The 14,129-nt window shown below is 39.4% G+C and overlaps 1 protein-coding gene across 1 annotated transcript in view; it reads left to right on the plus strand.

The window, feature by feature from the left end:
- STK32A (serine/threonine kinase 32A) overlaps positions 1-14,129 on the plus strand; it is a 131,354-nt gene that overhangs the window by 33,947 nt on the left and 83,278 nt on the right. The window contains exons 3-4 of the mRNA XM_010850474.1: positions 5,027-5,082; positions 6,120-6,271. Coding sequence (XP_010848776.1) covers positions 5,027-5,082; positions 6,120-6,271 — 208 coding nt within the window. The remainder of the gene's footprint in view (positions 1-5,026; positions 5,083-6,119; positions 6,272-14,129) is intronic.

A 14,129-nucleotide genomic window follows, 5' to 3' on the forward strand; every position in this document is an offset into this window, starting at 1 on the left:
CAGCAGCAGCAGCAGTACTAGTAAAAGTAATTAGTTCCAGTTCATATTCTAAGTACTTTACATACGTACTCATTTCATCTTGCTACAAACCCTATGAGGTATATATTATTTTCATCCCTATTTTACTGATGAAGAAACAGAGCATAAAAGTAAATTGCCGGGATTGCACAACTATTAAGTGTAGGAGCTGGAATTTGAACATGGATATTCTGTCTCCAGAAACTGTTTTTAATCTCAGGGGTTGGCAAACTTTTTGTAAATATTATTTTTAAAATCCTTTAAAAATGTAGAACCAATCGTAGCTCACAGGAGGTACAAAAACAAGTTGCAGGCCCACTGTGGCTTGTGGGCCACTTGTTATCTGTTAGGTAATACTGTACAGGTTGACCAAACTTTTAAGCACACAGTGGATATGCTGTCCCATACTCCTTTAAGGCAAACCCTACATGCCTATAATAGGATTTCTGTTGACAATATAATCCACAGTTCTGACGTCACCTCTCCCATTTTGTCTGAATTTTGAGGCTTGGTTGCCTTTTCCATCAGCCTTCCTTCAAATTAGTAATGCTGTTGGACAACTACATGGATAGTATAAGAGCTTATTTTCCATTCGCTTTCAACCTGTTTTTGGCTTCTCTCAGTTATTGGGTGTATTATTATTCAGGGAAGTGACTTTAGGCACTATGGCATCAGACTGGAGTCAGTTCTTTCTTTGATTAACTAGAAATAAAGGCATAAATAAGATGCAGTTTCTCTAAAATTTTAAAATTGTCACTTTTCTGGGACTTAACCTGACATTAATTGACAGTTCTGCTAGTAGAAATTTATCAGTAAACTAGCATCTAATCCTTTATTATTTTCATTAAAGCTTAAAATGGCTTATAAAGAGACAAGGTTCATGAAATGGATTAATATCACAATGGAAGCTCATACTTCTAGGTATCTGCTATATATTAATACTTGGAGATGCAAAACATCATCACAACATTTTAAGCTAGGCTGTACATGAAGGAACCACTGTGAGTTACTAGATTTGCTAGAGGTGAAATCTTGGGCTTGCAAATAAATCTTGATTTGTTTTTTTTAACACTTATGTAGTTCATGAAGTCTAACTCAGCTTCACGTAATGAGTGTAAGGAAATCATTGCATTGGTTATTTCAATTTGAAACTTAAGAGGAAACTTATAAAAGAGTTTTTCAATTTATGTGACAAGTCATATTAAAATATAGACAAAAAATTACCTCTTGATACAGTACGTATCCATCTATACACGTTATGCAAAACCAAAACAAAAGTTTCAGAGTCAATACTACTGTAACTACATTTAAGACATTTTTGTTATTTTCTTATCTACTCTATCCCATTTGATTTTTTAATGCTTTTTACTACCATGAGTTGCCAGGAAAACAAAGGTGAAACAAAGATTACTAAGCAACATATAATCTCTGCCCTCACAGAGTTTCTCATGTAGCAAATAAACTCAGAACCAAGGAGTTTGGGAAATAACATAGTCAAGTGAATGACTTAAGTAAATAGTTTTATTAGCATTTTTCCATATAAAAGGGTATTTTCTTGTCTAGAAGGGTCAGTCCTTTTTTTTTTTTTTTTTAACAGATGAGAAAATAAACACTCAGAATTTGTCATTCAGGCTTAAAGACTTAAGTGTAAGACAAGACATCGTAAAACTCCTAGAAGAGAACATAGGGAAAACATCCTCTGACATAAACTGTACCAGTGTTTTAAGACAGTCTCCCAAGACAGCAGAAATAAAAGCAAAAATAAGCAAATGGGACTTAATCAAACTTACAAAGTTTTGCACAGCAAAGGAAACCATAAACAAAACAAAAAGACAGCCTACAGACTAGAAGAAAATATTTGTAAACAATGCAACCGACAAGGGCTTAATTTCCAAAATACACAAACAGCTTGTACAACTCAACAACAAAAAAACCAAACAACCCAATCAAAAAATGGACAGAAGACATTAATAGACATTTCTCCAACAAAGACATACAAATGTCCTATAGGAACGTATCAAGGTGCTCATCATCACTAATTATTCAGTTCAGTCGCTCAGTCGTGTCCGACTCTTTGCAACCCCATGAATCGCACCACACCAGGCCTCCCTGTCCATCACCAACTCCCAGAGTTCACCCAAACTCTTGTCCATCAAGTCGGTGATGCCATCCAGCCATCCCATCCTCTGTCGTCCCCTTCTCCTCCTGCCCCCAATCCCTCCCAGCATCAGAGTTTTTTCCAATGAGTCAACTCTTCGCATGAGGTGGCCAAAGTATTGGAGTTTCAGCTTTAGCATCATTCCTTCCAAAGAACACCCAGGACTGATCTCCTTCAGAATGGACTGGTTGTTAGACAAATGCAAATCAGAACTACAAGGAGAGACTAAAAACCAGCCAGAATGGCCATTATTAAAAAGTTTATTTATGTGAAGAGCTAATTCACTGGAAAAGACTCTAATGCTGGGAAAGACTGAGGGCAAGAGGAGAAGAGGGCGATGGACTATAAGATGTTTGGATGGCATCACTGACTCAATGGACATGAATTTGAGCAAACTCAGGGAAATAGTGAAAAACAGGGAAGCCTGGCATGCTGTGGTTCACGGAGTAGCAGAGAACTGGACACAAGTTGGTGACTGAACAGCTATAAACAACAAATGCTACAGAGGGTGTGGCGAAAAAAGGAACTCTCTTACACTACTGGTGGCAATATAAATTGGTGCAGCCTCTATGGAAAACAGTACAACGGTTCCTCAAAATACAGATTTGCCATATGATCCAGCAATCCCATGCCTGGGCATTTATCCGGACAAAACTATAGTTCTAAAAGATATAGGCAACCTTATGTTCATAGCAGCACTATTTACAATAGTCAAGACATGGAAACAATCTAAATGTCCACTGACAGAGGACTGGATAAAGAAGATGTGGTATACTTATACGATGGAGTATTACTCAGGTTTAAAAAAGAATGAAATGATGCCATCTGCAGAAACATGGATGGACTATATATCAGACTAAGTGAAGTCAGACAAAGACGATCATATGATATCACTTTTATGTAGAATCTTTAAAAAGTGATATAAATGAACATATTTATGAAAGAGAAACAGATTCAGACAGAGAGAACAGACTTGTGGTTGCCAAGAGGGAAGAGTAGGAGTGGGAGGGATAAATTGGGAGTTTGGGATTAGCAGATACAAGCTATTTTATATAAAATGGATAAACAACAAGGTCCTACTGCAGTACAGGATACTACATTCAGTATTATGTGATAAACCATAATAGAAAAAATATGAAAAATATAGAGAGATGCACAACTGAATCATACTGCTGTATAGGAGAAATTAACATGACACTTTGCTGCTGCTGCTGCTAAGTCGCTTCAGTCATGTCTGACTCTGTGCGACCCCACAGACGGCAGCCCGCCAGACTCCACCGTCCCTGGAATTCTCCAGGCAAGAATACTGGAGTGGGTTGCCATTTCCTTCTCCAATGCATGAAAGTGAAAAGTGAAAGTAAAGTCGCTCAGTCGTGCCTAACTCTATTGACTATAATTCAATAAAATATTAAAAAATAGTTTGTCATTTATCAGAGTTATACCATTTTTTTCAGGTTAAATCCAGAATTATTTGTGATAGACATGCTGTCTCACATGATTAAATGGCTCTTTTTTTGGCTGAAATAAAGTGAGTTTTGTGTTAAGTAATGATTATGAAGTCACATTATAAAAATATGTCAACCTTGAGAAAGCTTGGAAGATGAGTGGTGGTTCTGTTACTCATCTGTCTTTCCTTCAAAAGGAGCTAATCTGATTAATTTTGAAATCAATAAATCATGTCTTTTAAAGAGAAGAATAGAACCTTTTAGTATTTTGCAATTTTTTCTGATTTAATTCTTAAAAGCCCTCATTTGAAATTTAACTTATCTAAATCCTTATTTCAAAAACCAGGAAAGATAGTGGACATTTTCTCAAGGTCATCAAGGCACATAACCAAAGCTTGTCACCTTTCTGGAAGAATCTATGCTTTGTTCTTTTCACCAAGCATTTCTTGAGCACTGAACCAAGAGACCATGCTATCATAAACTAAATATTTATTGCTTCTGAGTCCTGGAAGGAAATTTTTTTTTAATTGACATATAGTTGCTTTAAAATGTTTTAGTTTCAAGTATACAACATAGTGATTTAATATTTTTATAGATTATACTCCATTTAAAGCTAAGGGGTGGAAATGGGATTTTTTTTTGCGGGGGGTCCACGTCATGTGGGATCTTAATTCTGTAATCAGGGATCAAACCCGAGTCCCCTTCAGTGGAAGCAATGAATCCTAAGCACTGGACTGCCAGGAATTCCCTCAGGGTGGAATATTTAAATGGCGGATGCAAAAGATCTTCTCAACTTCAAATGAATTTTATAAAATAGACTTTAATGCTCATATTTATCCTCCTCTGTTAGATATTTATGCCTTGGGGATCAACTCATTCTATAAACTTACATGGGTAATAGCTTCCTACTTGGGAAAATTGAAATCATTTTGACACATGAAAGAGTGGTTGTAATGAGAAACAGACAAGGAGAAGATTTTTAAAGTGCAGACCCTTAGTGGCAATGTATGCACAGAGGACCAGGTCTTTGGCCACCTACGTGAAACCCCTGTTATACACACTTAGATCCCCACGGCATCTGTCCTTCTTAACATTCAGTGAGAGTTTTAATTGTCCATTCATTTAGTGACTATTTAATCCATCAGAGTCTCTCTATGGAGCCCTCACTGGACCACAGTCTCCGAAAAGTAGAGACTCAATTTCTACTCTATTATTTCTATAGCCCCTAGTACGAAGCCCTGTGATTAAGTGTTCAAGAAATGTCTACAGATGAATGAATGGTCACGTTAAAGTAGTCTAGAATGTTGTTTACATAAGGTACTTAAGTTTAGTTCAATCTTTATATATTACTCATTAGTTACTAAAGAGCAACTGAATTACTCACGATGTTCTTTTTGTTTTACAGTCAACTTTGACCACTTTGAAATTTTGCGAGCCATTGGAAAAGGCAGTTTCGGGAAGGTAAGAACCAAAATGATTAACCACTAGCAGAGTATATAGCTCAGAGAGCCCAAGAATGTTCAGATGAGTTACTGGGACTACAATAAATATGAGGTGTTTTTATAATGCGTTTTTATAAAAGTATTACCACACTTTGAACAAAGTATGTGACAGGCAGCTACATAACAAACATGTATGCTTTCAGAATTATCTCAAAGACAAATCAGTTTACTCCCTGGAGTTTCACACTTTCTCTATGGTAACAGGAAGAGTAAGGTTTCATAATCATTTTCAAATTGTACCAGTATCTTCAGTAACAGTTATCTTGTCAGTGTAAGAATTAAATCTTTCCATGAAGGATAGAAGCTGATTTCTGTTTTCCCCAGTTGTACCATATTTTTTCTTTTTTAAAGACCTACTGTAAAAAAAAAAAAAAAAAAACCTACCATAAAACATATACATTCAGTCTAATTTTTTATAAGAAACTTCCAGATTCAAATCCCGATTAGTTTCTTTGTGGAGACAAACATAACAATATCTCATATTTCATATTGAACTTGCATTTTAGAACACCTGCTGTCGACTTTATCTGGCATTATATGAACCTCTTAAAGAATTTTATAAACATGGACATCATTGTGTTTTCCCCAGTGCTTCAAGCCCTTTTTGGTTATATCACTTGTGGTTGCTAAAAGAAGTTCTTTGCACAATATTGTTCATCTTAACATTGAGCCATGTCCATTTCACTCATTAAAATCTGAATAAAAATGTCATTTGTTATTTGAAGATTCCTGACATGGAGGAAGTTATTTTCGCCCAATATGTTGTCTTAAAAATCCCCAAAAGCAAAAACAAGCAAACTTGTTCGAGAAAGGAGAGATTTAGAAATTGACTTGGTACAGAGGAAGGAAAAAGAAATCAGAGCTAGGTGGCAACTTTAACATCAGAGAATTTGCACATGACAGGGCCTCCAAGCGGTGCTCACCAGTCTTGCGCTGTCTCATGCCCACAATCCATCACCTCCCTAACCACGTTCTCACTCCGGCTGGCACCATTAGGTCTGCATCGTACAGAAGAATGATACCAAGAAGATGTATGCGATGAAGTACATGAACAAACAGAAGTGCGTGGAGCGAAACGAAGTGAGGAATGTCTTCAAGGAGCTCCAGATCATGCAGGGACTGGAGCACCCTTTCCTGGTTAATTTGTGGTGAGTGGTTTTCCTGGACATTTAATGGGACAGTCCTGCCTTCACCCCAACCCTGTTACATAAACACACCCTGATTTCTACATGTGCATTTGCAAAACCCTCATTAGGATCTTCGTGGGACTTTCATTCACCTTGGTTTGTCTTTTCTAAAGAAACAAAATTGTTATAAATACTGTTCAGTTGCTGTATATCCCCTTGTCCTTGAGGTCAGTATTCTTTTAAAGCGGGGGTCCCCAACCCCTGGTTAGGAACAGGGCCACACAGCAGGAGGTGAGTGGGCCTCACCTGTATTTATAGCCACTCCCCACTGCGCACATTACTGGGAGCTCCTCCCCCGACAGATCAGCAGCGGCATTAGATTCTCATAGGAGCATGAACCAAACGATGCTTGAATCTTCCCCAAACCATTTCCCCCCACCCCCATCTGTGGAAAAATTGTCTTCTACTAAACCAGTTCCTGGGCTTCTTTGCTGGCAGATAACCTGGGTTCGATCCTTGGGTCAGGAGGATTCCCCTGGAAGAGGGCATGGCAACCCACTCCAGTATTCTTGCCTGGAGAATCCCATGAACAGAGGAGCCTGGTGGGCTATGGTCCATAGGGCCACAAAGAGTCAGAAGTGACTAAGCAACCCCAAACTGGTCCCTGGTGCCAAACAGTTTGGGGACTGCTGTTGAAAGCACTGTCATTTAATAGGCTGACAAGGAATGAGTTCAGATGTTTTCTCACTCATTACATCTTTTTCCCCATAATTGTGGGGCAGGGACTTTGAGTGTGAAGTATGGCATCGCTGGTGGACATGAAGTTGATTGTTAGGACTTGTACAAAGCGCCTTCTCCTTAAAGTGATGGGCAAGCAACCTGATTTCCTTGCAGCCTACTTCTTAAGCAGCCATATACGCACCCATGAGTGGGAAAAAGATAGGTGCTGCCTTTCTCCTCAAACCAGCTTTAACACAACTGGAGCTAATTTATGTCAGTAGCTAGGCATTACATGACTGATCTGCTCTCAAAGCCATTATCATAATCCAAGGCTTAGAAAATGGCAGAGAGGCTTGCATTATCTATTACTTCAAGGTCTTTATGTGGCTGGCTCATTTTCCTCTATATTTTAATGCATCCATTATATTAAGAGCCAGTTCTTCAGTATGACTGTTATTTAAATATGCATACCAAGCAGTTCTTACTTACTAGTGAAGGAAAAAAAAACTTCCCCCCCCCTTTTTAGTTAGAGAATACTAATGGAAAAATCATTAAAATGTCACTGTGTGTTTAGGGAGATTCTCCGGAGGAATCAGTGCATAAAAGCCTGTCTCCATCTTTGATTAATACAGCTCACTTTATACACAATTTGCTGAAAGCCTCTGTGCTGCAGTTGAAAAGAAGATGGTTGTATGTGACTTGGAAATAGGTCTATTAGGGTTTATGCACTTCTCAGACATAGGGAAGTTAATTTTAAATACAGCTTCAGTGTATTTAATCAGTAATTTAGACTGGCCTATTCACAATGCTGCCATGTAAAGAGTTCAATGGATGCAGCTCTTTCTTTCCCATCCTTAACAATCATCAAATTGCCTTTTTCCTCTCTCTTCACAATGATGAGCCTCCCTTTGTTCAGAGTCACACTGTCCTTTTTCAAAAGTTCAAGCAGCTAATTTTCTTCTTTTAAGAGCAGGAACCCTTCATAAGGACACACTTAGCATTTTACTCTCTCATGCTTGTCTCTCATTGCCGAGTAGGCCAAGCTGATTTCACTCAGTTCCCCTCTTTTTAAATAACATGAGTGTTATAAGACTTGAAGCTGGCCAAAGGTTATAGATTTTGCTTTGCTTACTTGGTGTCATTCTAGACGACATTCTCTTCTCCGTGAATGTGATAACAGGACATATATTCTACTCTGCCCTTCTTCTCACCCTGACACTGAATCCTGCGTTAGAACCTGGGGCACCACTAACACTGATAGAAGAGAGGAGAGACTCCTTATCCCATGATTCTAGTGCCACATTCAGTACTGGAAACTGGGAGGGGCATTCCTAAACAGAGAGCGGCCCTTTTGTCCTTCAAACCTTGAGATAAGTCTTCAGAAAGCATCTTTATTCCTTCTAATAAATGCCTTAATCAGTGTAGCATAGTGAATTAAGTGCCTCTTTGCACAGCTCTTAAGTACCTTGTAATATTTCAGGAGGTGTGGTTATGAGTAACTTACTTCAAAATTCTTAAGTCCCATTGTTAGAATGGGTTAATGTGTGCAATTTGGTTGTTTCTGTGAATGAAGTGTGGTCAAGAGCTATGCCCACTGCCCAGAACATAGTATGTTACAAATGGTAGTTCTTACTTTCCTTGCTCCATTAAGTTATAGCATTCTGAACGTGCCCATCACCAACAGCCAGCGTGGACCCCAAAAGACAACTTTGAAGGGTACTTGGCCCCACAGCATCAGGGCAGGTTGTCTGTATGGTGGCACTCACATGCCAACTCATTCCCTATAAAAGCTTATGCTTTTTTTTCCCCACATTTATTTTGTGAATCAAAGAAAAAAATATCTCCAGTGTGTTATATACAATTTAATCAAGATTTTTATGTCCTGGTTTAACTAGACTGAGCTTTACATCCCCAGAACTTCAGGAGCTGGTTTTCTTAAGAAGCATCATATGATAAAATTACAGCAATATTTTCTTTAAAAAACTCCTCTGTACCCATTTATGTAGTCTGTTTTGCTGATATGCTCTGTAGGCCTGTCAATACTACTTATAATAATCTTCTCATGGATGCTCAAAATGTCCTTGTCCTCTGGGGATGTTCAGAAAATTCTGGTTTTCGGGATGAAAGAAAACACAAGGAGGCTTTACACTAATGTTAAGAAGTTGGCTTATGAATATACTAATATAAACATACACATATTACCTTTGAAAATGTTTCCGCTCATGGCAACTTGAAAAACAGAAGAACACATTGAAAAATGAAAACTCTCCAATAATCCTATCACCTTGAAATGACCACTCCTAACAGTGTGCACTTCCAGTAAAATGTCTGTATTTGATGATGCATGGGTCCCATTCATTCCTTCTTTCATGTATAGATTTCCTGAGCACCACAATTCATAATTAGGGTTGCCAGACACAATCCAGGATGCACAATTAGATTTGAATTTCTGATAAATCACCAGTACCTTTTGGTATATGTCCCAAGTATCATACAGGACATTTTTAACTAAAATAGAAATTCAGATAATGAGTAAGTTTTTAAATGGGCATCTTGTATTTGCTCACTCCGGGGACCCTCATTGTAACACAGATCCATACTGTGGAGATGCAGTGGTGAGCACAAGCAGAGAGACTTGCTCACCCACACATTACCAATAACTATGAGAGGCTGCTATTAATCAGGAGGCAATGAATATATCAACTGTGAGAAGTGCATGGGCGGTCTGCGTGCACATATGGGTTTCAGGGGAGGAAGGTCACTAATCCGGGAGCAGCAGTGTTAAGAGTGGAAGAACCTGATGAATTAAAATCCAACCTCCCCAGCCTCCAAAGAGTTGGCCCCACCCAGAACACGGTCATCAGATAAAGGTTATGTTAGAAAGTGAAGGCTGCCATTCAGGGCTGGTATCCAAGAAAAGCAAATACATTCTTCCCTTGAGCCCCTCCCCAGGGGCCTCTAACAAAGCCTTGGCAACCCATACCCGAGAACCAATGGCCCCAGACCTGCCCAGCACAGCAGATCCCCAGGTGGCTTTTGTTAATTGGAATTAAGCCTGCAGCTGCACACAGCTGCTCCCTCTGCTCTCCTAGCCTGGCTCTCCTGTTCCTGTGAACTCCCAAGGGTCCGCATGTGGTTTCAGGAAATGAGGAGAGGAGATTGTCTGTATTAAGTGAAAAGGACCATTTGTCCTGGGAGTGCGAAAAGGGAGCCCTGGGAGATGGCTCAACACAGCCGCATGAATGGGTTCCCTGGAACCAGACTCCATCCTGTGTGACTCAGAGCCCTGGCACCCGTCACAGATCAGAGACCCTGAGAACGCAGAGTGGCCTTCAGAGTCCTGGCATCAACATAATAGCTCCTATTACTTTGGGTTTTACAGATATGATGTTATGTATTCATCCCAGCAACCTATGTGGATAAATATTATTTTTCCCATTTTACACCCAGAGAAACGGAGGCTGAGAGAGGTTAAGCCATTCCCCAGAGTCTCACAGCCAGGACTCAAACCCAGGAATCCGGACTTCAAAGCCCCTGCTCTTCCTGCTGAACTCTCCCCTCCCCTACAGACATCTTGGGAGACTCTTACAAAATATGTAAGGAAATTCGATTGATTTTGTCGCTCATTCTCCACACCCCACAAGAATACAAACTCCATAAGGCAGGTCTGTCCACTGTTCACTCTCCTGCTCCTTACAGTAATGGTGGCCACCTCACAGGAAGGGCTGAATAAATCTCTGTTGCATCAGCAAATGAATGAACGGCCAAAGTGAATTAGCAGCGGGACTAGGCTTCTGCCTCCTGTGTTTCCTCGCTCTTTTCCCATCACGCCTCTGCCACCTCTCCCGCACTCACTAACAGCCCCATATTGTCGTGCCTGTTCCAGGTTCTTTGTTGGCCCTGAGGTCAGAGGGACCGGAGTTTGAATCCGTCTCACCTCTTGCTAACTATGTAAATGAAGCAATTTACATTTTGTGTTTTGCTTGGTTTCTTCATCTATAATCGGGAATGACAGCAATCTCCACAGCAGAAGGTACTACTTATGAGTAAGAACATGTATATAAAGCATCTCAGACACAGTAAATGTTTAACAACAGCTTTAAACAAACAACTCTGAGGCCCCTCCCAGAAATGAAATGACTCCCTTCCCCCATGGCCAGAAATGATTCTAAAATTTCTCAGGTGGACAAATGTGCCTGAACATGAGCTGGCTTGGGCATTACAAAGTCTTTTGTTCTAAAAACTTAACTCAGTTTCTTTGACTATAAAATAAATGTTTTGGTATAAAATACAGAAAGTTCTAATGAAAATAATAAATACCCATATGTCATCTCTCAGAAGTAATTGTAATAGTTATCTTTATAACTATAGTTATATTTCAGTTCAGTTGCTCAGTCGTGTCCGACTCTTTGAGACCCCATGAATCGCAGCACGCCAGGCCTCCCTGTCCGTCACCAACTCCCGGAGTTCACTCAGACTCACGTCCATCGAGTCAGTGAGTTATGCTTTAACAAATTACCACACAAAAACAACACCAAATTACCACAAACTTAGTGGTTTAAAACAACATGAATCAAAGAATTTGAGGTTAAAGCTATTTTCATAGTATAATGAAACATTATTTTTCTTTTGCCCTGCACAGTTATTTGCACTGAAAGTTCACAAACAGACAAAACTAATCAGAACAACAATTACCTATGGAATGTAGAGATTAACTAGAAGGTAGTATTAACTAGATTACTAGATTAACTAGAAGTAGTAGAAAAGTGAGTGATTGAGAGGTTCTATTATCTTTACTGTGGTGTTGCTCATATGAGAATATATATTTGTCAAAGTTCATTATATTTTACACTTAATATTTGTGCATTCACTATAAATGAATTTTCCCTCATTAAAAGAATATAAATTTTTGTATTTCATAAATACAAAAATATAAATTTAAAAGAATATAAATTAAAAAACACACAAATGTATTATCTTACAATTTTGGAGGTTAGAAGTGCAAACTCAGTCTTAACTGAGCTAAAATCCAAGCTGTCGGCCTCCTTCTGGAGGCCCTATCAGAAAATTTGTTTTCCTTACTTTTCCAGCGTCCTGAAGCTTCCTGTGAGTCTTGGTTCATGGCCGCTGTTTCCATCTTCAACCCTCTGACTTTCCGCCTTCCTCTTCCATCTTCTAAGGATGCTTGTGATTACACTGGGCCCACCTGGTGGTGATGGTTCTCTCCTGATCTAGCTCTCTAGCCAGGCTCCTCTAAGCCCTTTTCTCAGCTAGGCCTCAACCTTGCCCTCTAAAAACTTCAACTAAATACTGGCATTGTTTCTAACAGCTCAAAGCCTCATCCTAGAATGACCCCAGCCCCCTAAAATGCTTTGCTGAGAAAACTCAAGTATGCCGTGAAAACTTACTCTTTGTTCCCCCACCAACCCCTCAAGCTAGCGCTCCTTCTCTCAGCCTCTGTGGGAAGGGAGGAGCCCAACTTCCCTACGTAGCATCATTTAACAAACCAGATGCGTTTCACATGGACCAACTCCACCTTCCCAGTTTTTGTAGGTTTTCACCTTTCTGACTCTTTTGAGCCCCAGCTCACGATCCTCCCTGTTCCCTCTTAAACAAATCAAAGTTGAGTTCAGTTCACACTGGACTCTTTTCCTATTGCCATACGATATAACTGACTAAAATGTCTCCTAATTTCTTTAACCACTGTCAGCTTTGTTAACTTAGGAAGAGAGATGATTAAATTAAGGGCCCTGTAAAGGGGAGATAATCCTGAATTATCCAGTGTTGTCATAGGAAGAAATTTTCCTTAGATTTGGCCCTGATGAACTCGGGTAGGTGTGGAAGAATGGAGTAGTTCCTGAAGATGAACTTAGCAAAAAACAGTGTTATTGTGTGGCCAACACATAATAATTGTTCCATATAGTTGTTGGCTGACTAATGGCCGAGAAACTAGGTCTTTATAATGCAAACATTCACTCATTCATTTACTCCTCAGTATTAAAAAGGAGTCCTTAGTTACAATCAACACACGGAGATATTAGAAAATCTAAGTTCAAGAGAGATTCATTGGAAGGATATGGGGTAGCTTACATAGTTATCAGAAGTAAAGCTTGAAGAAGTAGGTCTCAGGAGGGTGAGGGACAGAGGCAGCTCTGGGACTCTAGATGGCAGGAACTAACGGACAGGCTGTCTCAGCTGGGATGAGTCAGCTGTAGCCAATTTTCTAACCTTGCGTCACCTACTCAAGGTTCAGAATCCTGGGAGGGAATCCAACTGGCCTTGCTCAGAAAACGTGCCTACCCCTTGGCAAGAAGAAAGAGTGAAATAAATAATGACTCCTAGACTGTCCGCCTGAGCACTTGATAAATAATAATGTCATTCACTGAAGAGGGAGATCTGAGGAGGAACAGGTTCATTGTCAAAATAAAGAACTCTCTCTTCCCTGTGTTAGTTTTGAGCTGCGTCTTAGGTACCCAGATAGAGCTGTTGAATAGATGATGAGTCTGAAGCTCAGAAAAGAAATCCAGACTCCAAGGAAAAGTCCCACAAAATACTAACATGGGAATCATTGGCTTATAGGTGCTACTTACACCAGGGATTTGAAGAAAGCACCACTGGAGAGTAATTAGATAGAAGAAAAGGGCTGAGGATTCAAGACCTAGATCATTTAATAGTTCTGATAGAGGAGAAAGACTCAGGGAACTAGAAAAGAAGCAATTGCCAAAAACCTAGCCAACAAGTGAGGAATAAATCAGCAGACTGTGGCAATCCAGAGTCAAGGACACTAAGTACTTCAGAAAAGAAGGTGTATAAACCATTTCAAGTGCTGCAGAGAAGTCAGGAATGAGGAAACAATTGCCCACTGACTTGGGAAGATATGCATAGTGTGACCTTGATAAGAGCCAATGTCAAAAGTTTAGACAAAAGACTGAAGGGAGTAACTTGATGAGAACATGGGACTGTGTAATTTTCTTTTTGGAGGGTGGAGTACAAATTGGTTTTGTTGTGTTTTGAGATTAACCCATGTTGTCACAAGTAGCAAGTATGTTGTCATTTCTCTATTATAGTCCATTGTGTGAATATACCATGATTTATCTGTACATCTTAAAAATTTTTTTATTATGCAAAACAATGTTTAAAAATTGAAGTGTAGTTGATT

This window comes from Bison bison, unplaced genomic scaffold, assembly GCF_000754665.1.
Source record: "Bison bison bison isolate TAMUID 2011002044 unplaced genomic scaffold, Bison_UMD1.0 scf7180017864291, whole genome shotgun sequence".
Lineage (NCBI taxonomy): Eukaryota > Metazoa > Chordata > Mammalia > Artiodactyla > Bovidae > Bison > Bison bison.